Source organism: Podarcis bocagei (genome assembly GCF_964188305.1).
Source record: "Podarcis bocagei genome assembly, chromosome: 2".
Lineage (NCBI taxonomy): Eukaryota > Metazoa > Chordata > Lepidosauria > Squamata > Lacertidae > Podarcis > Podarcis bocagei.
Genome location: NC_138126.1, coordinates 109358836 through 109382588, shown reverse-complemented (window position 1 = coordinate 109382588; position 23753 = coordinate 109358836). Strand labels below are relative to the sequence as shown.

The 23753-nt window shown below is 40.6% G+C and overlaps 1 protein-coding gene and 1 long non-coding RNA gene across 6 annotated transcripts in view; one reads left to right on the top strand and one right to left on the bottom strand.

Annotated features, from left to right (window-relative positions):
• Nucleotides 1-23753, top strand: part of CEP112 (centrosomal protein 112) — a 220573-nt gene that overhangs the window by 107894 nt on the left and 88926 nt on the right. For all 5 annotated transcript variants that reach the window (XR_014004693.1, XM_081181284.1, XM_081181283.1 and 2 more), the window contains one exon: nucleotides 1350-1532. Coding sequence is in view for 4 of the 5 variants with exons in the window: in XM_081181284.1 (XP_081037410.1) it covers nucleotides 1350-1532 (183 nt within the window). In the remaining variant the exon portion in view is untranslated. The remainder of the gene's footprint in view (nucleotides 1-1349; nucleotides 1533-23753) is intronic.
• LOC308580280 overlaps nucleotides 4773-23753 on the bottom strand; it is a 44792-nt gene continuing 25811 nt past the window's right edge. Inside the window, exon 3 of the long non-coding RNA XR_014004779.1 lies at nucleotides 4773-5028. This is a non-coding gene — a long non-coding RNA (uncharacterized lncRNA). The remainder of the gene's footprint in view (nucleotides 5029-23753) is intronic.

Below are 23753 nucleotides of genomic sequence, written 5' to 3'. Positions count from 1 at the left end.
GATTCCCTTCTGAGGTTGGAAATAAAATATTTTTAAAAAACACATTTCCCCTTAGTCCCTGAATAGGGAGGGGGCGGGAATCTTTTAATTGCAGTGTTACAAATGCACATAACAGCCATTTCCAAGGACACATTTGCAGCTGCCGGTGGCAGAAAATGCCGACTTAAAAAATGAATGCTATCGCTTTAAGATAAGGTGCTTGCGCACTTTTACCCACACAAACAAGATCGATTTTGAGCAGACTCCTACTGTTTGCTTTCTTTTCTGAAGAAGAAGAAGAGGAAGAAGTGGGATTCTCACGCTGACTATAACCAACATATTCTCGATAACGTGCTTTTTTTTCTTCTCCTGAAATCCACCAAAACTGAAGAAAAATCCAAGTGACTGTTCTTAGCAGCTGTGTGGCCTGGAGTTCACTAGGAAAGCTGGCTTCCTGCAGTCCCCTATTCATCACCTGCTTCAAAGGCAGCCTAGCTGGCTATAGTTTGCAGGCCAGGTAGGGTGCCATTGTGCACAGCCTGGGAGGATTAGTATCAAAGCTGCGGCAACCAGGCCCTTGGTCTCGGGCTGCCATTCAGTCTAGCGGGGAGAGGCTAAGACTGGCCAAGGTCATCGTATCCAGTGTGGTGTGGACTGGGAAAGGATCCTTCCTGAGAATAGAATGCTTCTTATGAAATCATGGCGCAAGCTTGCAGCACAGCAGGTTCCCTCCTGAAACACATACATCTGTTTATGTTGGTGTACCGTAGCTGACAGCGGAATAATAGAGCTCTTGTTTAATGTGTGTGTGTTTGTGTGCGTATATATATATTTCTCTTTAACGAAAATAATATATGTACAGTCGCCGAGATGGGCTGGGCTTTTATTTTGGAGAAGTCATAGCAAAATATTTTAACAGATTTACCGATGCTTTTGTGTGCAAGCATGAAGAGCAGAAAGGGCTGATTTAACCATTTTTAATCTGCGTCGCTGCTGGATGTCAACAGCAGGATACTTGGGGAAACGTATACAGAATGCGACAATGGCGTGGGATTTTTTTGGTGGTTTTTTTTTAAAAAAAATTAAAAACCACAGGCACACATTCTGACATCCATGCAAGTACATTGCGTTTCAAGATGTGCCGTATTTGTTTAGCTGTCACGCTTAACAAAATTGCTCCCATTGTGTTTTTTATTTTTATTTTTTTAAAAAAAATAAAGACAAAGTTAATTCGAGGTAAGGATGACGTAATAATAATAATAATAAAGTGAACTTGAAATTGTGGAGGGTGGGAAATTAAGCTGTAAGATGAGTTGTCATGACGACAGGGATGTTCTATTGATGAACTGTACTCTCCATTGTCCAATCAGATTGTAGAGCTGAAGCTGGAGCATGAACAGGAGAAGACGCACCTATTCCAGCAGAATAACACAGAAAAGGATTGCCTGGTCCGAGAACATGAACGGCAAATTGAGAAACTGGAAAAACAGCTTCGGGCTGCCATGACAGAGTACGACAATAAAACCCAAGAATGCAGGAAGCGAGATGTACAGGTAATAATCAATAGCATTTCGAAAGTCATAGGCATTTAAATAATACTTATAACAACAACAACAATAATAATAATTTTATGTTTTTCCAGTTTGGTGGTTAATGCACGCTTTTGATCACTTGCAAAACTGGCATATAAACACAAAATTTTCTCCCTTTTTCCTTCTACCGCTCCCTCCCCCTGCCACTGCAGAAAAAAGGCTTTAACTGCAAAAACCACAGGTAGCCAGATTAAGAATCCCATGGTGTGCAATAACTTGGCCTCTTATTTATAATCTTGTCTCATTTTCTTTCATGATGGACTTAAGGGGGGAGGTATTTCCTCCCTCCCACTTTATCTACAATAACCCCCTCCCTCCCCTTCGGACAAATCTATTTTCAACATATCTGAGTTATTCGTATGGACTTTTTTGTTTTAGTTTTTCTCCGCAGGCAGCCTGCAAATAGCTTGTGCTTAAGTTTCCATTTGATTTCCTAGTGTTTTGGTTTTGGGGTATTTTTTAAAATAATTTTTTGAATGTGATTGACTTGAGTTCACCTGATGAACAGTTGAAACGCTTTGAATTTGGAGTTTTCATTAGGTATATCTCCACCCCCCCCCATGTATATAACCCTATGTGTGAATGTCTAAAAAACTGGTATATATTATGTAATCACACAAATGAGCACACACACACGCATACACATACATGAATACATACATATATTCACACTTCCCAGTTCTATGGTCACTGTTGGAAGCCATTTGGCAGAATAACCTCCAGCTGTGGTAGCATTTGACTCTTCAAACTTATGGATGAAATGTGGACTGTCAGCATGGAAAATTATCTTTATTAATTGTTCCGTTTAAACAAATCATTTTAGTTCATTGTGTGGTGTTTACATTTATCATGCAAGTATATAGGCGTAGTTCATTATCAAGAATATATGTGCTCTGAAAGCCTGAAGTAAAGACAATAACTTGAAAGCATGTATAGTGATATGTGTATCTATCTATATCTATCTATCTATCTGCATTAGAATAGCTTGGATAATTTTATACAGAAATGGGCTTCTTTGTTTCTGTGGGTTAACTGCCATATAGTTTTCGCGTTTTGTATTTCTTCCCCCGTTCTGGGTGGAACATGATGGCTGTGTTGGCGCCGTTCATTGTAAAATCTTAACTATTGCATTGGTCCATATCTAAGCAAAATTAACAGCTTATTTTTTTTATTTTGCCTCATGAAAGTAATATCTTTTACAAATCACGAGTATGGGGTGCATCTAGACCATCATACATTTTAATAAATACGTTAATATATTAGAATTATTGGAACCAGTGCTTTTCCTGCTAGTTGGATATTTACAATGGATGCAACGCACAAAAAGTTTGACTGTAATCAATAGGTCTTAAGCATTTAGTCCAAGTTCAGTTGTAATCATTGGGACTTATTTCATTATGCACTTCAGTTCCATTGACAGAAAATTATCTATGCCGAATGTTGCTGGATTGTACCAGGCAGGGATATGACTTTTGAGTTGTTACTGTTGAAGCTGTTTCATCTTTACTAATCAGCTTGTATGTACTGCCTAATGAGTTCAATTCATGGTAGCGGTTGGCAATGATATTTAAAAAAATATTTATTTCATATATACAGTATTATTTTAGTAGCGCTCTAAATTATCCCTTGAGCTTGTATGCTTCCTGATGGTTCTGGTATATATTAGAGATTAAGCAATCCCTAATAAGCTTTCAAAATTGGTTGTTTTTCTATTGAAATGATTAAATTCCATGTTTATTATTTTTACTATTATTTCAGCGTAACTATCATGGCAGTTCAATAAGAGGAATGTACTTGTTCACGACTAGGCCACTTGTTTCAAAATGCTATCTGATGACTATTACTTTTATTAGGATTTTTTTTGGGGGGGGTGAAGGACCAATCCTGTTGGATCAAACTGATCCAACGGTGGTGATGTTACTGATAAAATATTCTATTTACACTTGGCTTTTCATACAATTGGTATTTAGTGATGTGTTTTACCGCCATCTGCTAAAGCGATTTAGATAGTGACATTAGCAAAGCAATAGCAATGTGTGTCTAGGAAATCAGTATATATGAAAAAGGGTGACCCTCATTATAAGGTGTAAGATTTACTTGAATCATGTTTGTACAGTGTGACTTTACACCCCCATTCCTTCAACAACATAGTGGAAGCCATTTTGTTGAGCTTTCTTCATTTCCTTGTAATCATTATTCGTCAGATAAACATATCTTACTTTTTCTGAAAAACCTGAGTGATCCATAGTTTGGTTGTTTGCCTTTATGGCTATGGAGGCATTTTCCATGACTCTTCCGCTGTAAGTATAAGTGGATGCATTTTTTTAAACCCTCCATATTGATGGAAAAGTTTCACAAAGTTCTGAAGAGAGGAGCATTTTGAAGAGTCACCAGAAAGGTTTACACTCTTGCAACGTACTGCTGAAGTCTTAAATTAACTACTGAAATAAACAAGATATTATAGACATTATTAATATAAGCTACATTCAAATTGGTTTGCAACTCAAGAATGTGAAACTTGTATGAATATTTGTTAATACTAGTTTATGTCCCCACAATTATATCAAAATGTTGCATATGTCCAGTTTTCAACAAATTGTTAACTCAAACTGAATTTTCTCGATTAGAATGAATATCACTTTTATGTGGCCGATCAACAATTGTTTGTTTTCATTTTCATATACTATTTGAATTTCGTTTTCTCATCACTATAAACATATGTCTAACCTTTTATCTCTTGCTGGGTGATAACATTTGGCAACATCAGCTAATCTCTTAAGGGGATGGTCACCTTGACACCCAAGAGCATATCTTTAGGGTTTTTGCACTTGGCAATAATCCTTCATTGGCATTCTTTGCAGGTCAGTAATTCCATTGAGGTTAAATAGCCTCCTTACTTTGACATTTGGGAGTAAATGTTTTTATTAAACTCGGTTTTAATTCACTATGCTAACACTTGCTTATGTGCATAAATACTATGAACATTATTTACACACACACACACACTGTGTAATTTCTATCCTGCCCTTCCTCCCAAAGGGGCCCAGGGCAGCAAACATTCAAATTATAAAACAATTATTTATTTATTTTTTTAAAAATGCAGTACAGATAGAGACTGAGAATAAATGTGTGCATTATATTTCCATCTTTGGAGTTATTTTAATAACCAATGAAAAGTACTCAAATTGTGACTTCTAAAAACCATAACCTTTAGAAATAGACATATTTCTAAAAGAAAAGATTGGTGCTCTCTTTTCTAAAAAAGACTCCATTGCCTTATAACCAATTTTTACCTAGCTGCCAGCAAATGTATCAGTTTCACCATCACACTCTTTCTTGATCCAGTTGTCACCTTTTCCCAAGCACATGACACATATTCTTGCCACTTCAAGGAGTGAACTGTTCACATCTGCTTCATAGTTGTATCTTCTTAATCCTTATTCCTTGGCTGTTTGACCTTTGGACAAAGAAGAAAGGAATGAACTTCAGAGAAATCACATTACTTTGTTCTGTTGTAAAATGGGCACCAAAAATGAAACCTTTTCTCCCATTTTCTGTTACAATGTGCTGCCCTGCCATTTTCTTCCACTCATAAATGTTTCAGCAATAAATAGAGCACCAGTAATGTCACAGAGGATTAGTAGTTAAAAAGTTGATATACTGTCCACTTGTCCCGGAACAATTTCCATCCCATAAGGTGAAAGGATAAATTCCATCTCTCTCTCTCTCTCTCTCTCTCTCTCTATATATATATATATAAGTTTCAAGATGAATGAAAATAATAGCTTTATTAGTTCGGGATACTTTCAAAACTCTCATAAAATGAGAGAACTGAGCTTGATGAAATAGTGTTTATAGCCTTCCTTGCATTCTGTTCTTGTTAGTTTACTCTATTTGCCTGTCTTCTTTTCTGTCGCCCTTTTCCTGTTGTATATTTTCCTACTTGGTTTCTCTTAAGCTTCACTGTGCTTTGCTACATTTTTCTTCCATTTCTTACTCTGTCTTTAAAATTCACTTCTGCCACCTGTTTGCTGCTTAATGGGTTCTTAAGCAATCATGGTGGTAGTCCATTTGGAGTATAGCTCTTGCCCTCTTTTTATCACTATTTATTTGAAAAGCTAGTCTTAATCTTGATCTATTTGCTTATGGTAATTTCAGTTTTTATTGAGAAACAACCCCATGAAATCTTGCTACATGTTTCTTGCTTAGAAGGCTTGTGGGTGAGGGTTATGCCTTTTCCTGAAGTCAGAGACAACAGAGAGACCAATAGAGACATACATATGAGGCTCCCCTTGGCTTGCAAGCATGCCCCTTGCCGAGGAGACGCAAAGCTTTCACTTCTGGTTTTTTTATTTACTCCTTTCTGTTTTCTATTAATCGCAGGTTGTCTTGTCATGTGAACCATGCAAACTTGAAAATCATAGCTATGGTTTGTGGAAGCAACTTGGCTTTCAACCATAGTTTATGCATCTGACTCGTTTTCAGTAGACATAGTTAAGATTAACCAGAATGCAAAACTCAGGTGACATGCTAAACTGCAATTAAAGCACATCATTCCCATTTCCTCCTTGTGACCAAGCCAGAGGAGGAGCAATGGTGCAGCAGAGGCTAGACTCATTTTTTGTAATGCCAAACAGTGGTTTAGCATTACGTCTGAGTGTTGCCACAGAGCTGTCAGTGACTTTGGCTACCACATTGCACATTCTGCTTTAGTCAGTAGACAAGAATTTCAGATATTTATCCATTCGCTGAAGATGCTGTCAGTTTGCATTTGCTGTGATCCTCATTGTTAGGACAGCTATGATATCTGTTCACTTTTATGCATATGAAATAAAAGCTACAATTATGTCTGGGACACACACACAGCAGTTTGTTTTTCAGTCTTGGCCACACTGATGAATTAGGATGCAGATTTTATTAGTAAAGCTTTCATTGGCCCTTGCAGCCACCTTCAGTTTTTCGCACCCATTTCCTAACCATAGCCTGCAACATGGGACCTTGTTTAATTGTTTTAAAAATGTATATGTTCCTGTTTTCTCTTCACTCTGTTTCACTCAGGGCATATCTACTCTGCAGAGATCTAGGTCTAAGTCATTTGTTCTCCCTAGAAAATCTAAGACTTATAGGCAGGGGTGGGTAGAGATCTCCAACAGTATTTTTAGCATTCTCATCAAATCACAGCTCCAATAATTGGGGAGGGAGCTGTGACTGTTAAAGTGGGATGGGACCAGTATAAATTTGTAATATAGACACATTCCCACTCTCTTCTTCTTTCTTCCATTGCTGTTTTTCTCTTTGTAATCCATGCGACACACACAAGGCTGGTTTGCATGTGATGCTAAATCATAGTTTAGTGTTTCACAGACTAGCCTCAAGGAGCCTGAGCAAAACACTTGGCTTCTGCACTTCCTACACCTCCATGTGGCCTGGAGAAGGACTTCTGTCAAGTCTATTTTCACTTTTAAAGAATTTCAGCTTCGCATTAAGTAGAAACCAGGAATCCTAGATTTAAAAGAACTCTGGCTAGTTCGATAAACCTTTCATAACTCCTGGCTTAAAACTGGCTTATTGTGAAATCGAGTAGAGTTTGTCTCATATGTAATGCTAAGCTGAGCTTCTTGAAAGGTGAAACTAAACTCACTGAATCTCCTCCTCTGGGTCAAGTGGGCGGAACAGCCATAGCAAACTATTACTAGGTAACTTAAGATTCAAATATTAAGTGTGAGCATTATGGTAATCCAAAATCTCTGCCTCAGGTCTGGAGAATTATTCACTTTATAGATCCATTAATTCTTATGTTGCTTAAAAGATGTTGAAAATACAAAAAATAATTTGTGAATATGATTCTGAGTGGTTGGTTTTCTCAAGTGCTAAAATGTTTTCCTATTTCTCGCTGCACAGTTGATCCCAAAGGACAGGCAACAAAGAGTAGGTGAAACAAAACCTCATTAGACCAATTTTTGTGTGTGTTGTAATATGCAAGCCTTCAAGTTTCATAGTATTTTTAATTAGCCATAATACTTTATTTTATTCCTTGTGTTGGAGCTTATTTACCAGTCAGCTGTGGATGTTTTTCTCTAGGCTGATCCAAAAGAAGGCCAACATTCTGTTGAATTCTGAAATGCCGAACTTGGGAAAGCCCATTCCTATTGAAACCCAGATGTCCATCTAGCCAAGGGAGCAGACTCTGCTTAGCTTTCCCCTTAACCTTTTCTTTGGATACTGATATTCTGTATTAGCCTTGTTATACAAGTATCTGAGAAGACAGTTCGCTTTTACTTTAGTACTTGTTCCCTAGTTAGGTGCTTCTAGAGTTTTCCTATAGTACCCTTTGCACTTTTCCTAGTCTACAGGAAGCCTCTTTCCTTGCACCTGTCTGCTTAGCCCCCTCCGGCTCTTGGCAGAAATACAATAGAGTGAAATGGCAACTTCTAATCACAAATCAGGGATAATCTGTGGTGCTACTGTTGAGATCATGGAACAATATAGGTACTTGAACTTGCCCACTGGGCAAAATTATTATGGGGACTCTGAATCAGAACCTATTGAACTTCTGGATTCTGTGCTTCAGAAAGAAAGTTTGTGGCCTTAATGATCAGTAGGTTTACATGAGATATAAGATGCCCTCTGACTTCCAAATTAACAGCAGTCAAAACCTTACTGTTCTCTGTTTCCCAGTTACATTCTTACAGGAAGGCAAGCTTTCAGAACCAGGGATCATTAAAAAGGTGGATGTTGGAACCCCGCCATTATCCTGCTCCCAAAGAAGGTTGGAGGTTGCAGAGCCGAAATTGGTTGTTAGCCTCAGGAACTTTAGGATGGTGACGCTGACCTCTAACAGTAGTCATAATGTGGCAAGGAGATTTCTAGGGTGTGCACAGACTTGAAAGTCTTGCACGTATATGATTCTATAAAGCCGTGTTGCAGAAGATAATACATGTTTTGATGGATAAGATAAATATTAACGGCAAAGTGGGTTATCTGGCAGCATGGCTTTGGATAGAGAGACGGTGATAAAATGGAGGAAGGAAAGGTTAGTGAAAAGGAGGTTGTTTTTCTTAGTCATGGTGGAGAGGAATCAGGTTTGAAGCCCAGATTGTGGATATAATATATAGCCATAGAACAGGGTGGTGTCAATGGAGATACAAAGCATGCAAAAGAAGTTTGAATGGGAACTCTATTTTCAACTAGTTGTTGTTGGGGTTTTTTTTAGCCTATCTACAGAGAGCAACCCATGTTGAAATATTATCAGCCCAGATGGCAATGTAAAACTGGACATCAAGAATGAAAGACCAAATACAGGCATGTAGAATACAGTATTGCTAGCCTGTGTTGAAATGATACTGCATGAATCCCCTTTCCCCAGTGCACTTTCACTGAAGAAGGACAGGACCAAGACCTGAACCCTGGGTTGCTATACCAGCTCTGAAGAAATAATGTTGAACAGGAGCCAGCAAGAGATAGTAAGACTGTGTACACACTATACGTTTAGCACATGACGTCCCCCGAGGAATCCTGGGAACTGCAGTTTGTTAAGGATGCTGTGAATTGTAGCTATGTGAAGGGTAAACTACAGTTCACATGATTTAGGGGGGGTAGTCATGTCCCTTAAATGTATGGTGCGCATGCAGCCTTAGGAACACCGGCAAAAAATTTAGAACCAGGTGAGGACAGTCCGTCACTAGGGTTGGACAGATCTGGGACACACAATGTGGGCATGTCCAATGATACATTTGTTTTGGTCTGACATTGTTGTCTGTGTCAACTTTGTACTAGTGAAATCCTTGATATTTGCTGATGTTTATGTGCTTTTAAATCAGATTCCTGTAGTGTGGGGATTAGCAGACAACAAAAGTGTGTTTTATGAGTCCTTGTGGTTGCTAAGAGATTTATACTTTGAGCCTGGAAGGATAAACACCATCTATTAAGCCATGGTCTGAAGACCTCACTGCCCTTTTTGCATTCAAACATATTCCTCACAAATGTGAATACCTCTCTGGACATTTGGAAGGCTAATATCTATATGTTTAAATTAAGAGGGACTTACTGTATTCTCAGTATGTGTTGATGGTTTTTTTCCCTTTAACTCCTCCCTCCCATTTTTTCCTTGTTAATTTTTTTATGGGGTTGGGCAGATCCTTTACAGTTGGTCTGCCCCAGGCCTCAGAGAGGATGAGGCCAAGGCTGTCCCATTCTGTTTCCAGGTAGGTTTTTAATGGGAAATGCTTAAAAATCTCCCTGGAAACACACTTTTATAAAAAGTATTTAGAAGGTTGTTTGAGGATTGTGTGTTGCCTCGATTCTCTCCCTGCTGCCTGCCACCTCATGCTTTGAATACACATACAACAAGTTCCCCTAGGAGCAACAGGGTGTAAACAGAGGGCAGCCATATTTTGACTCCCGTAAAGTTCCCCAAGAGCCATAGAATGCCCTCAAGTCTCATCATTCTCAGGGGAACTTGCTTCATGTACATTCAAAGGTGCCCAAGCACTAGCTGCTCAGACTATGGGTGGTGCTCTGGTTAGAAAATTTAAAAGGAGAAATGGGAGGGGGGAATAGGGGAATAGGGGAAGGAGGCAGCACACAATCCTTGAAGGAATAAAGAAATTACAGATTATGGAGCATTGATATGATCCAGGTCATGTTCCACCAGGATCAGATCAGGTGAATCTACTGTGGAATCCAAGACAAGCAGATTCCTCTCCCATCTCTATCTGACATAGCTCTTTAAAAGAGTTAAGCATGGAAAACAGGAAAGGAGGAAGTGCATTAAGAAGGTGATAGAGGCCCTGGCATTTATCCAATCAGGAATTCACTGCTGGTTTCTGCAAAAAAAAAAAAAAAATCCAACATAGTGCAGTAGACATATTAAGAAACAATCCTGGAAGTGGGTAGGAGAGGGTTTAGGTAAAGGAAAAGGAAATAGTTCTTAGACTTCTTCAAACATTAAAACCATAGCCACAGTGTCTGTGGTCTGCCTCCACAGTTGGAGGAAACCATGCTTCTGAATCCTGGTTGCTGGAAACCAGGGGAGGGGAGAGTGCTCTTGTGTTCGAATCCTGTTTGCTGGTTTCCTAAAGGCAACTGTTCAGCCACTGTGAGAACAGGATGCTGGACTAGATTGGCCATTGGGCTGATTGAACAGGCTTTCCTAAGTTCTCACGTTCATGCTTCTGCAGAAAAAAAATGATTATACAGTTCCATTGATACTTAACACAGTTTGTGGTGCATGCATCTTTCTGGATTGTTCTGGGTTGGAGTAGTTTGGCACATGGCCTCCTGCCTATGCAAACTCCTAAGGCAACAAGTGTGCTGTGGCACCCTGGGGTGCCTTGAATGATGGTCAGGGTGCCGTGGGCAACATCGGTCTCTGTCCTTCTTTCCTTCCCTCCCTCCTGTGATGCCCTCCCACGTCTTTGCCTCCCAGAGGCTTCCACGGCTGTTTGTTGCAGCAGCCCTGGCTACAAGCTCCCCAGGCAAATGGTGCCTCTGGGGCTGGCCAGGGGGTGCTTCCCAGGGCCCTGTGGGGCAGTGTGAGGGGGCACCTCTCTTTGGCGCGGGGTGTGCAGCTCAGAGACCAGGGGTGGTAGCAGTGGCTGCCTGGAGGACTCCCAAGGAGAGGGGAGAGGAGGCTGAGGGAACACTCCACAAGGGAGGGTATTCTAAAAGGGGTGAGGGGCTGCTGGCTCTGTAGGCAAGTGGTGACATAACTGGGTTCCTGAGCCCCACAGGGGTGCTGCAGAAAGAATGTGTTTGGTCAAGGATGCTGTGGACCCAAAAAGGTTGAAAACCTCTGTCGTAAGGGAAAGAACTTAGGTTTCCTTTGGCAGCAGCCTCTCCATGTCATTTTCTAATACAGTGGTACCTCGGGTTACAGACACTTCAGGTTACATACGCTTCAGGTTACAGACTCCGCTAACCCACAAATAGTACCTCGGGTTAAGAACTTTGCTTCAGGATGAGAACAGAAATCATGCTCCGGCGGTGCGGCAGCAGCAGGAGGCCCCATTAGCTAAAGTGGTGCTTCAGGTTAAGAACAGTTTCAGGTTAAGAATGGACCTCCAGAACGAATGAAGTACTTAACTCGAGGTACCACTGTACTTGTTGAACAGCAGATTATTTCAAATAGATTCACCTAAAATAATATGGCTAACCTTTGTTATTTAAAGCTTGCTACCCTATTCTGTATAGGTCAATTTATTTAGAACACATGACTGTCATTTCTTTGTTTTCACAATCAAAGTAATTCACTCTTTCAGAAACAGGGAGCGCCTGAAAAGCTGTCAGTGTTTTAACATTTTTTTGTAGATTTTTTTAAGATGATAAAATAGCCGTTGGTTTCATAGCATGTCTTTAAAGCAGCATGCCTTTCAGATTCCTGAAATTCAGGTAGCAAGTTAGCTTGGGGGTAAGGGGAATACAAGAACACTATAGCTCTTCCTTTGAAGTACTGAGTCATTTTTTGGATCTTTCAACTCACTTTGGCCCAAATTACAGACACTGTTCATACCTCAATTACTTTAAATTTGAGAAGACTTTTTGTGGTACTTAAAAGAAGTCAGTATGCAAAGGGCGATGGAGAAACTGAACTTATCAAAGACATTGTAAACTTAAATTTATTTGGTTGATATATTTTCATCTGTTCTACACTATCTGGTGGCAATGTATGACCAGGAGTTCACATATTTTGGCTTTTCCTAGTAGGCTGCCATTCTTTGTGCTTGCCGCAGGGGCAGAGGTTTCTCATACCACACTAAGCTTTGGACTAGAGAGCAGCAGCATGAGTTTGTTATGTTGCTTTTGTCTGTTGTGTTGAGCTTTGGAGTAGGCAGCCTCCAGAGAGAACCACTCTCTCTCCTCTTTTGTACAGGAGAAGAGAGGTATTGGAGCACACTGAGCTTTAGATCAGACAGATCTGCTGTTGCAAAGCTCAGCATAAGTTAGCATGCTTGCCCTTCATTTTCTGCAACTTGTGGGAAGCTCAGGGGAGAACTCTCTTCAGTGTTTGTCATCCTACCTCACCTGAGATCTAGGACTATCGTCTCTAGGAAATGGATTTTTGGAGGTCTGGTGGTTAATGTCCAATTGTTTCATTCTGACAAAAATGGAGGTTAAGCAGGCCAGATGTTTTTGTTTATTTAGTAGAGTACAGTGGTACCTCGGGTTAAGTACTTAATTTGTTCCGGAGGTTCGTTCTTAACCTGAAACTCTTCTTAACCTGAAGCCCACTTTAGCTAATGGGGCCTCCTCCTGCTGCTGCGCCGCCGGAGCCCGAGTTCTGCTCTTATCCTGAAGCAAAGTTCTTAACCTGAAGCACTATTTCTGGGTTAGTGGAGTGTGTAACCTGAAGCGTATGTACCAACCTGAAGCATATGTAACCCGAGGTACCACTGTATAGTGTGCTGTGTGATCATTTGGAGGAAGGGTGAATGCTTCCTATCTCATCTCTTTTTAAGCTTGAGGCATTTAGGATGAGAAAAAGAAGGACTTGGACCAATCAATATCTCATAAGCAGAGTTTGTGAGAAGCCAAAAAGATGCTTGTGAATGTTTCTCATTCCCCATGCTACTATAGAGATAAGCAGGAAGAAGATCATATTATCCACTCTGGGTCATCTTTGTCAGGAATTGCCTCATTAACCAGAGCAGGGTAACTAATGTGTAGTAACAGAGTGATTAACATTTCAAATAGGGAGTTCCGGGAAGCTTGACTTGTAGTCGGACTAGAAAGCGCGTTCCTTATTTGTAACAGACGGGGAGGTACAAAATAGAAAGGATTTCTTGGCTGGAAGCCCAAGTGTTAAGCATCCCACTATATGCTTATCATAATTGTGTCTTGAAATCAGATTTTGGTTTGCTAAGATGAATTCCAGTTTCAGCTAAGACATTGTGTTTTATTGTGTGTAGATTGTGAATCACTGGTTTTCTCACTCCATTGTTTTGAATAAAGGTTGTTCTTGGAAGCTTCAGGCAGAAATATATAAAGTGACATCTTCTCACAAGTATTTTGATGCCGCCCATTTCTGTGTATTTGGTAGGAAATGAATAACAGGCAGAAGTTAAGTGTAAACAGAATAACAATGGAAATACAGTATGATAGATAATGGTACAATATAAATTTGTGGGCTTTGCATATCACGTATAACTGAAAATTTGCTATATTTATAGTGTTCACCTGGTGTTTATTATTTTCCTTTCTTTTCTTTTTTCTTTTTCTTTTGCTTCCGGAAAATTTTTAATTGTTGAAAGACTACTTTGTCCTTTGTACAGTTACAGGTTTTGACCATTAATCTATTTTAATCAGATATATTTGATGCATTTTGTGGAAAGGTCCACTCAGCATCAGCCAACCAAACACAAACTGTCAATTGGCTGATCCAGATTATGATCTCTTACATTGACATGTTGCTTATTCATCCTTCTTGAGGCTACTCCTCTGTTCAGTATTTCTCCCTTCTCTTTGCACTTTGGCAGATGCAGCTAGTGATTAAGTTATGAGCTTGGAACAACGTGCAGTGACTGGTGCAAATGTAGGATCTGCATATAGGCGGGCTGAGTGTAACCCTCTTGTCATGGTCTGACCACTTCCAGGGAAGTTTGGACTATTGTCTGCAACCTTGCCCTGCAGTGGTGGGGGACCAATTCAGATGGTCTGCCCTTGACACCTGTTAGGTCACACAGTTCTGCCTACCAGATGGTGAATGGCCCTCATAGCATGTTGAGAGCAGTTTGCATGGGGCTTCAAGAATAATGTTGCTCAACCCTATAGTGCCTTAGACACAGCAGTTTTTGCAAGTCCAGTTAAGTTGTCCAATGCAGCACCTTCCCATATTTTGTGGAATTAATTTTGGTTTATGTGTCTTGATGGTGTAGACAGGGTAATGATGTGACCAACTTCTTGCTTTCTTGACCCCTGTCCATCCTGGCTGGTCAAAGCTAGTTTGTGTGGTAGGACTGACTGACTGACTGACTGACTGACTGGGTGGGTGGGTCCAGGGTATGGTGAACATGGTTCTATTCAGTGGAATGGAGCCTGCAGCCCTTAAGCGGTAATGAAGAAGCCCGTTATGAACTCTGTGGTTTACAGTAAATACTGCCAAGCCGCATTCTTGGGCACAGTGGTGCAGAGAGTGATGGTGGAGCAGTTGCAGGAGTTTCTTGATCTGGAGTCTATCTGGATTCATTTCAATCCGGGTTCAGGCATGGTTTAGGGACTGAACCAGTTTCGGTCACCCTGATGTGTTGAGAGCAGGACAGAGAGGGAATGCATCTCTACTCTGGCTTCCTGACCTGTTGGCAGCTTTTGATACACCTGACCATGGTATCTTGGACCAGCTCTGTGGGATGGGAACTGGGGGCAGGGTTTTGCACTGGTTCTTATTCCTTCCTACATGGCCGTGTCTAGAGAACAGCATTGGGGGATTGTGTCTTGGACCCACGGTCCTTGTGCTATGGTGTGCCACAGAGCACAGCCCTGTTAAACAACTATATGAAACCACTGGGGGGTAGTTATTAGGAGTTTTGGAGCAAAAACAATGAGATACTCTGCTGATAGTCAGCTGTTTCTCCATAGCATCTGAGTCAGAAAAGGCTGAGCATGGTCTCAAACCTTGTCTGGATATAATTATGGAGTGATGGTTTGAGCAATGGGAAGACAGAGGCATGGTGGGTGGGTGGTTCCATTGTCCGGAAGATAGGTCATTGCTTGTTTTGGATGGGGTTACTCTTCTTCTGAAATAATAGTTTAGGTGTGTTTCTGGATTTATCTTTGTCACTTGACACTAGGAGTCAAGTGGCTAGGAGTGCCTTTTAACTGTTACAGGTAGTGAGCCGACTACGGCCAGTCTTAGGCAGGCGTAGTCTGGATGCAGTGATTCATGTCTTGGTAAACTTAACATTTGATTATTCTAATGCACTTTCTGTGAGGCTCCAGAAGCTCCAGTGCTTAAAACCTTGCACTGGTTGCCTATATGTTACTGGGTCAGATTCAAGGTTCTTGTAATAATTCACAAGGCGCTTAACAACATGGATCCAGGATATCTTAAAGACTGCCCAATCTCTATCCCCGCCTGAGGGAATCTGTGGAGGAATCTCTGTTGGTGGTACCCCAGGGCTCAGATTCCTGGTGCTTAAATATTACAAGCTGCCCAAGCCTCCCAGGTGAGATTATATAGGCACCCTCCTTGCTGAATTTCAGGCATGTGGCTGATGCTTTCTTGCTGCAGAAGACATTTTAAGGTAGCGTTTGGTTTTATGGTAAATTATTTTTGTTTTATTGTCCAATTTTTTGTTTATTGTTTTGATGTACACTGCTTAGAAATGAAAACAAGCAGTATATAAATGTATTAATAAAATAAACAAGATGATCTGTGGCATGTAAAACTTACTTTAATAACAAGGTCTACATAGATAAATAGTTGGTGTCCCCTGTAACTTACTATAAATAAGGATGTTTATTTATGATGCCTGTAGCAGTTTTAATGTCAAGTGCTTTTTGTAATCACTGTTTCTTTTGTCATAACAACCTATGAGGTTGGTCATTACAATTCCCATTTTCTACATAGACGAAACTTTCTGGTTTAGGCTGAAACTTTCTGGTTTAGCTCAGTGGTGTTTTTTTTTGTGAGTTGTGATTCCACCTTGTTTGTATAGTTTAGTTTAGTAAATATAAGTCTTCCCACGAAACATGGTAATTGCGTCAACTATATAAAAGGCATTTTATTTGCTTCTCCACTACAGAACCAGGAAGATAGAGCTCTTCTTTCTTCTTTGGTGATCACTCATAGCCGAGTAAGATTGTCTTCCATAAACACAGTTTTAACAATGAGTCCGTAAGTGACTGTGGAGGCCAATTCTGGATCCACACGTCCTTCCACAGTGGGGACATTGGTTTCTGGGCGAGAATTGATTACAGTGTGGATTTGCCAAGCGTGCCTTCCTCTTAGCATGCTTCTCCCTTGCGTCCTGAGTTCGAGTGTCTTCAAAGCCTTTGGTAAAGGCTGTTCTCCAACTGGAGCGCTCACAGGCCAGTGTTTCCCAGTTTTCAGTGTTTATACCACATTTTTTAAGATTTGCCTTGAGTCAGTCTTTAAACCTCTTTTGTTGACCACCAGCATTACGCTTTCCATTTTTAAGTTCGGAATAGAGTAGTTGCTTTGGGAGACGATCATCAGGCATCCACAGAACATGACCAGTCCAACGAAGTTGATGTTGAAGAATCATTGCTTCAACACTGGTGATCTTTGCTTCTTCTAGTACACTGATATTAGTTTGCCTGTCTTCCCAAGTGATGTGTAAAAGTTTTCTGAGACACTGTTGATGGAATCTTTCAAGGAGTTAGAGATGGCGTTTATAAGTGGTCCATGTTTCACAAGCATACAGTAAGGTTGGTAGTACAATAGCTTTGTAAACAAGTATTTTGGTTTCCCTGCAAATGTCCCGGTCCTCAAACACTGCACTTCAGTCGGGAAGGTAGAGTACATAAGTGGCAGCCTATTGTCATAGCTGGACAGCTGAGCCCCAATCTTCAGTCCAAGAAGTTATACAAACTCCTACTTTCTTGGCTAGTAGAAAGGGGGTATGGAAAGCATGAAGAGAAGAGACTCATTTTCCCTCTTGCAGCTTGAAGTATGGGGATGGAATGTTCAGAATTTCCCTCTCCCACTCTCAGACCCCCTTGACACATACTAGCATCCCAGGAACCGCTTCCTCACAAGGCAATCCCACACCTCTAAAAGCAAAGAATTGTAGAGAGTTGGAAGGGACCTGTAGGGTCATCTGGTTTGGCCCCCTGCAATGAATGTGTGTGTATGTATATGAATTAATCCCATGGGTCTCCTTGCAGGGTACTTGTTGGGAAGGAAAGGCTTGCATGTTGAGTTTTGTGAGGTCACACTGGCAGGAATCAGCTCCCTCTGCTGTACAAGGAGTGTATGCAGCAGGCCTTGTTTTCTCATGATGGGTTTGAGAGACAAAGAAATGGACAGAGTGGGGTATATAAACAAGCAAGAGAAGTGCCCTTAGTGTGCCCTGTCTTTTATGGCAAGTTTGAACATATTTTTTTGGGGGGGGGTGTTGGGAGGAGTATCTCTTTCTCTTTTGTTTTGTTTTAAGAAGTGCAGAATACTACTCCTTACGTTTCCCATACATAGGTTCTGCTTCGTGGGATAGTAGACTAGTCTTTGGGATAATTCTATTTATTTTTTGGAATGTAGCACAGAGTATACACACAGATAGCTTTTTAAGCCTACTTTTTATAATGGGGAAGAAAGCTTCCTAATAATAATGAGGATGAGAGAAATTTTCACTGTGTCCAAATGATGTGAAGGAGACTGGAGGGGTCAGAGGGGTTTACTAATTTCCACCTGAAGAAACCTGAGAACAGAAATCTAATACAGAATCTGAAATGAAGTGCAGATTGTGCCAGCTATTTGCAGTATGTTCAAGGATATATCATGTAATAATAATGTTAAAGCTGGCACAGTATCCTTAGAAGCATGTACCTCTTTTGTATATTGATGTGCAGAGCTGCTTTTGTGGCAGTGACTAAGATTTTATGAATTGATTGTGTAATTTGTGCATATTTGTAGGTTGTGGATAATGTTACTGCTTCCTCTCTATTGATATGGAGCACATTGTGGCTTAGTCTTAAACCAATGTGCAAGTCTGTTTTTTCTTAGAATATTGTGTTCTAAAGGTTCTGTTGTTTTCATATATTTGGGTTACGACATGGATCCCCACCCTGCCCTCAATAAAGCATTACTTTGTTTTGACATCTTTGCCCATCAGCTAATTATAAAGGGACTCATTGTCGATGATGGCGTAAGCCAGTCATCACCCCCAAGAAGGGCATAAGTCAGTCTGATCATCAGTGGATGCATGCAAATTGGGAGAGCTCTAGTTCTTTGCACCATTTAAAGAACAAAGCATGCACGCACAATAACTCTTGTCTTTGGCCAGTCCCATCAAATTTACCATAAATATGTGAAGGAATCTAAATAGTGTGGGCTCTCTGTGGGCAAAGTTCTTATCTAGCTTTGTGAGAATGCGAAATAAAGTATTCATTTAACCTACTATAAAAATATGTATGCTATGCAGTTATAATCATATGTCATTATTCAGAAAATACAGCAGAAACTCTGACAAATTAAAAACAGAAGGATGTGTCTGCAAGGGCTTTTTCAGTCATTAAAAAGCTGCTTCACCTCTCAGGCAAACTATTTAATGGCAACTTCTTGCTCACTGTACTGACATCTTCAAAGGCTTTGACATCTGTCAGCCTTTGAACTACCATTAAAAAATATTATCCCATTTCCATTCTTTTATGCCCATTTTTTTAATTATAGCCCTTCTTTCAAGTTGGGAACATGGTTGGTTTAAATGATGCTGTCCTTTCGTTTTCAGCCACCCAGCTGCGGTTTGAATAAATTGATGTCGAATCAAAGGCGGGACTTTAAAGGGAAAAGGTTTGATGGACTTGGACTCCGAACCAGATGAGGCTTTATGATGAAAAGGGTTTAATCCCAGCACAGGCATTGCTTCTATCAGTCGAGCAGTACAAAGCAATTCATATATATAGGTTCACGAGAAATGATCTATTTTTTAAAAAAACAGCACAGATCTTTTCAGGACTTGCAAATGTGGCATTAGCTAATATTCAGAGCAGTGATTTCCTTTCATCCACTAGAAGCTTATGATTATAGTACAGTTCTCGAATTGGAAATGAGAGCTGCAACACAGATTTAAAGCTATGCTGTCTGATTTGTATTCAATATACATGTCACTGCGGGACAAGCTAGTCTAGGCCAAGCTGGTTCAATAAAAGGAACAAGCAGTTTCATCATTTGAGATTCAGAGAAGACGACAGGGAGAAAAAGCTGCCAATTAATTAGTACCAGCATCATCTGATGCTTGTGCAACTGCTCTTGACGGATATAGCATCTTTTCCAAAACTGTCCCAGAATCAGATTTTAACACTCACTTTATTTGAATAAGAATTATTCCCTTGGCATCCTCCTGCAGTAAAATAATACATAGCATTAACCAACATTGTGTAATTTATATTTGCAGCATCACTTGTCTTGTTGAATTTTTGGTTTGAACATCTTTCAGTCATGAAAATTATTGCTCTTCCCTCATAACAGCTGCCTTCATTAAAGCTGTAATTATGTATGATTATGAGGAGATCAGAAGACTTTTTTTAAAAAAAATATGGTTCGTTGCTTTATAATACTTTTTTTTTTACTTACTCTGGAATTTCTTATCTGAAAAAGATACTCAGCAGTGTTTCTGATCTCTATAGATGAAGGAATATGTTTAGTGAATAAACATTTACAAAAATTAGATGGGTAAGGGCTGTACACAGAATTCATGGTACCAAACCTAAAGTGACATGGTACCATATCTGAAGGTCTGTAGGTGAATGTGTCAGAGCTCATCATTATCAGAGATTAAAGATGTTCTTGGCATAATCTCAACTCCAGAGATTTTGCTTTGCTTTTCTCTGATCTCTGGCCATTATAAGATAATTGATTCAGATTTGAGTTAAAAACTCTCAGGTGATTGCTATGAAGCCCTTGTGACTCATACTACTTAATTGTCTATTCTAAGGATGATGTTTTAGGACTAATTGAAGAACTGATAGGTAACAAGCACAAGGTCAAGATAGTATTCACCAAGGAGTGCATTCAGAATTGGAATAGAGGTTATGGATAGGCAAGATCTTAAAGCAAATGGTCTATTTTGTAATAGTTTGTGGGCCAGAAAGTGTGGTTGTTACTATCTTGGGTGAATAGACTCATAGAATGGTAGAGTTAGAAGGGACCCTGAGGATCATCTAGTCTATCCCTCTACAATGCAGGAATATGCAGCTGTCCCATATGGGGATCAAACCTGTGACCTTGGGGTTATCAGCACCATGCTCTAACCAACTGAGCTATCTTTATTTGATAGGCTACGAATCTAGCAAAATCACCACGTCTGTTGGTATTTAGTAGCCTTCATACAAAAGCAATAAATAGAATAACCAAAATGTGTAATACAGTGGTACCTCGGGTTAAATACTTAATTCATTTCGGAGGTCCGTACTTAAACTGAAACTGTTCTTAACCTGAAGCATCACTTTAGCTAATGGGGCCTCCTGCTGCTGCCGCGCCGCCGGAGCACGATTTCTGTTCTCCTCCTGAAGCAAAGTTCTTAACCCGAGGTACTATTTCTGGGTTAGCGGAGTCTGTAACCTGAAGCGTATGTAACCTGAAGCGTATGTAACCTGAGGTACCACTGTATCCAGTTTGAGGCTATAAATTTCACACCTTTTGTCCAGTTTGGCTCCAAAATGCTCACGTCGTCCCAAAAAAGACCCATAACATATTGAAATAATTTTGGGAGCATCAAGGCAAAGATGAAGAACAGACCGTCCAAGGTCTGTAAATAATGCGATGATTTTTTTTAAAAAAAGATTTCACTTACAGTTAACATAGTTCCTAGAGTCCAAGATGTGATCTGCCCTCTGCAAAGTATACACCAAAATGTTCCTTACTTAGCCTGTTATCCGACACTGATCAGTGATTGATCATATCCCTATTGAGGTAACTTTCTCGGTGTAAAACAATACTCCTCCCTCTCTTCATCTGTCAGCACGATTCCTTCCAATTATGTGAGCCTTAAAGCGGGGTAGTTGGTACCATCTTGAGGGATTACATTTCTTTCATAGCCTATAACCTTAGTAAAATTATTAGCCATGATGGCTGTCAGTAATGAGTAGCTTTTACTTGGGTGGTGGGGACCTCTTCTACGTGAAATAAAAGTCAGAGAGAGGGAAATGAAAGAAAACATGTACTTTTATTAAGTCAGTATGTAGCTACCATACCTTCATTCACAAATCATGAAAACTGCAAAGCTGAAGTACATTTTCTCCAGTATTTTAATCATAAAGGTCATTGCGAATATCATCTCTTTCAATGACACATTCAATGTCATATTTGTTTTCATCAGCTTGCTTATTACAATGCTGTACAAGGCATATTGCTGTTCATTTCATTCTTCATACAGGTACCTGTGAGTGCTGCACAATATAGCTTACACCTTCAGGACAGCAGTTCCAGAACTGACACTGGAGTTGGCTTTCCAGTCAACCATTGTGTATTCTGTCTCTGTAGTAGAATTTCATAGGATTTTATAGGGAAACCATCACTGATACCAGGTTCAGCTTGAATGACAGTTAAAAACCACCTAGGTCTTCTAGGTTTTACTCAGACTTAAATGCATTGAAATTCATGAGCATAAATTAGGTCCCCCAATCTCAGTAGCTCTGTTCCGAGCAAAACTTATTGAATATCACCCATAGTTTGGGATGGGTGGAGGGAAATAGTATTCATCACATGCAATTTGACATTGCTGAAAGCCACTGTGATTATTAATGGTATTTATAGCCTGGTTCTCATCAAAGTGATCTACGGCCAGGTCACCATAGTAGAAGAGAACTGTTTTCAGCTAGTGCTGAAAGAGGGACAAAGGAGGCACCAGCTGAACTTTAGGGAAGCTGTATTCCACAACTGAGCTACCCTTGCTGAGGAAGGCCTCCCCAGCCAAACTTAACAGCTTGGGCAGAACAATCAGTAGGTGTTATTTCAGAAAACCCAAGTCCTGAGCTGTTCAGGGCTTTGCAAATCAACTAACACTTTGAAGTGGGCCCAGTGACAAAAGGCAGCCAGTGTGAATTATTATGGACCAGTGTTACATACCGTATTTTTCCGTCTATAAGATGCCCCATGTATAAGACGCCCCCTATTTTGGTGGCCTCTGATTTAAGAAAATGGGGAGAGATTTATCCGTGTATAAGACGCCCCCAAATTTTGGACATTATTTTTAGGGGGGGAAACCTAGTCTTATATACGGAAAAATACGGTATTTTGTGCAGAGATGCCTGTTAATACTTCAGCTGCTGTATTTTGTGATAGCTGCTGCAATACCTAGACTCCTAGGGCATGGGTAGGCAAACTTAGGCTTGGGTGCCGGATCCAGCCCAATCGCCTTCTAAATCCTGCCTGCGGATAGTCTGGGAATCAGCGTGTTTTTACCTGAGTAGAATGTGCCCTTTTATTTAAAATGCATCTCTGGGTTGTTTGTGGGGCATAGGAATTCGTTCATCCCCCCCCCCCAAAAAATAGTCTGCCCCCCCACAAGGTCTGGGGGACAGTGGACCGGCCCCCTGCTGAAAAAGTTTGCTGACCCCTGTCCTAGAGTGTATTCAAGGGTAGCTTTGCATGGACAAATTGCAGTACTCTGAATGGGAGGTTACTAGAGTGTGGAGGCACTGTGTTTAAGCTATCGCTGTCCAGAAATGGCTGTAGCTGTCAAACCAGACATTGCTAGGAAAAGGCACCCCATGCCACCAGGACCATCTGAGTCTCCAGTGACAAGCTCAAATCAAGGTGTATCCCTAGACTACGTACCTGATCCAGGAATAGTCGAGTGTTGTCAAGAATAGGCTGGTGTTTCCCAGGTCTGACAACCAGCAATCCACAGCTCCTCCATCTTGGTGGGATTCAGTTTCAGTTTATTAGCTATCGTCTAACACAGGGACGTCCAACTCCCAAGAGACTGCAGTCTACTCACAGAATAAAAAACTGGCAGTGATCTACCCCTTTTTTTGGGGGGGGGGGTTCAGTTGTTGAGCTTTTTTTAGGGAGGAATGTCCCGTTATGGAGAGGAAAATGTCGAAATTGAGATTAACCAACAGCTCGCTGTTGGACATCCCTGGTCTAACACATTACAGCTACCACACTGATCCAGCACCTGCAGAGCTTCACGTGTTAAGGGAAGAGCAGTAGCTCAGTCACAGAACACCTACTTTATATAGAAGTTCCCAGGTTCACCCCTAGCTCACCCGAGTTCACATAAACCCATAAAACTCCGAGAGCCACTGCCAGCTTCTGCTTTTGATCAGCCACAACTTACTGTGTTATCTGAACCAAGAACTCCGATTAACTGTGGTTAGTTTCAGCAACAGTTTCAGAAACCATGGTTTGAAGTTGTGCATTTTAAAGCTAAACATAGTTAAAGTTAACCACAGTGTCAGTTCAGACAAACTTTGTTGATAAAATGATGGTGGTGAACATCAGTGGCAGGGCAACTCGTCTCATGGTCTCATCAGCACAGTGGCGTAGCGTGGGGGGTGCAGGGG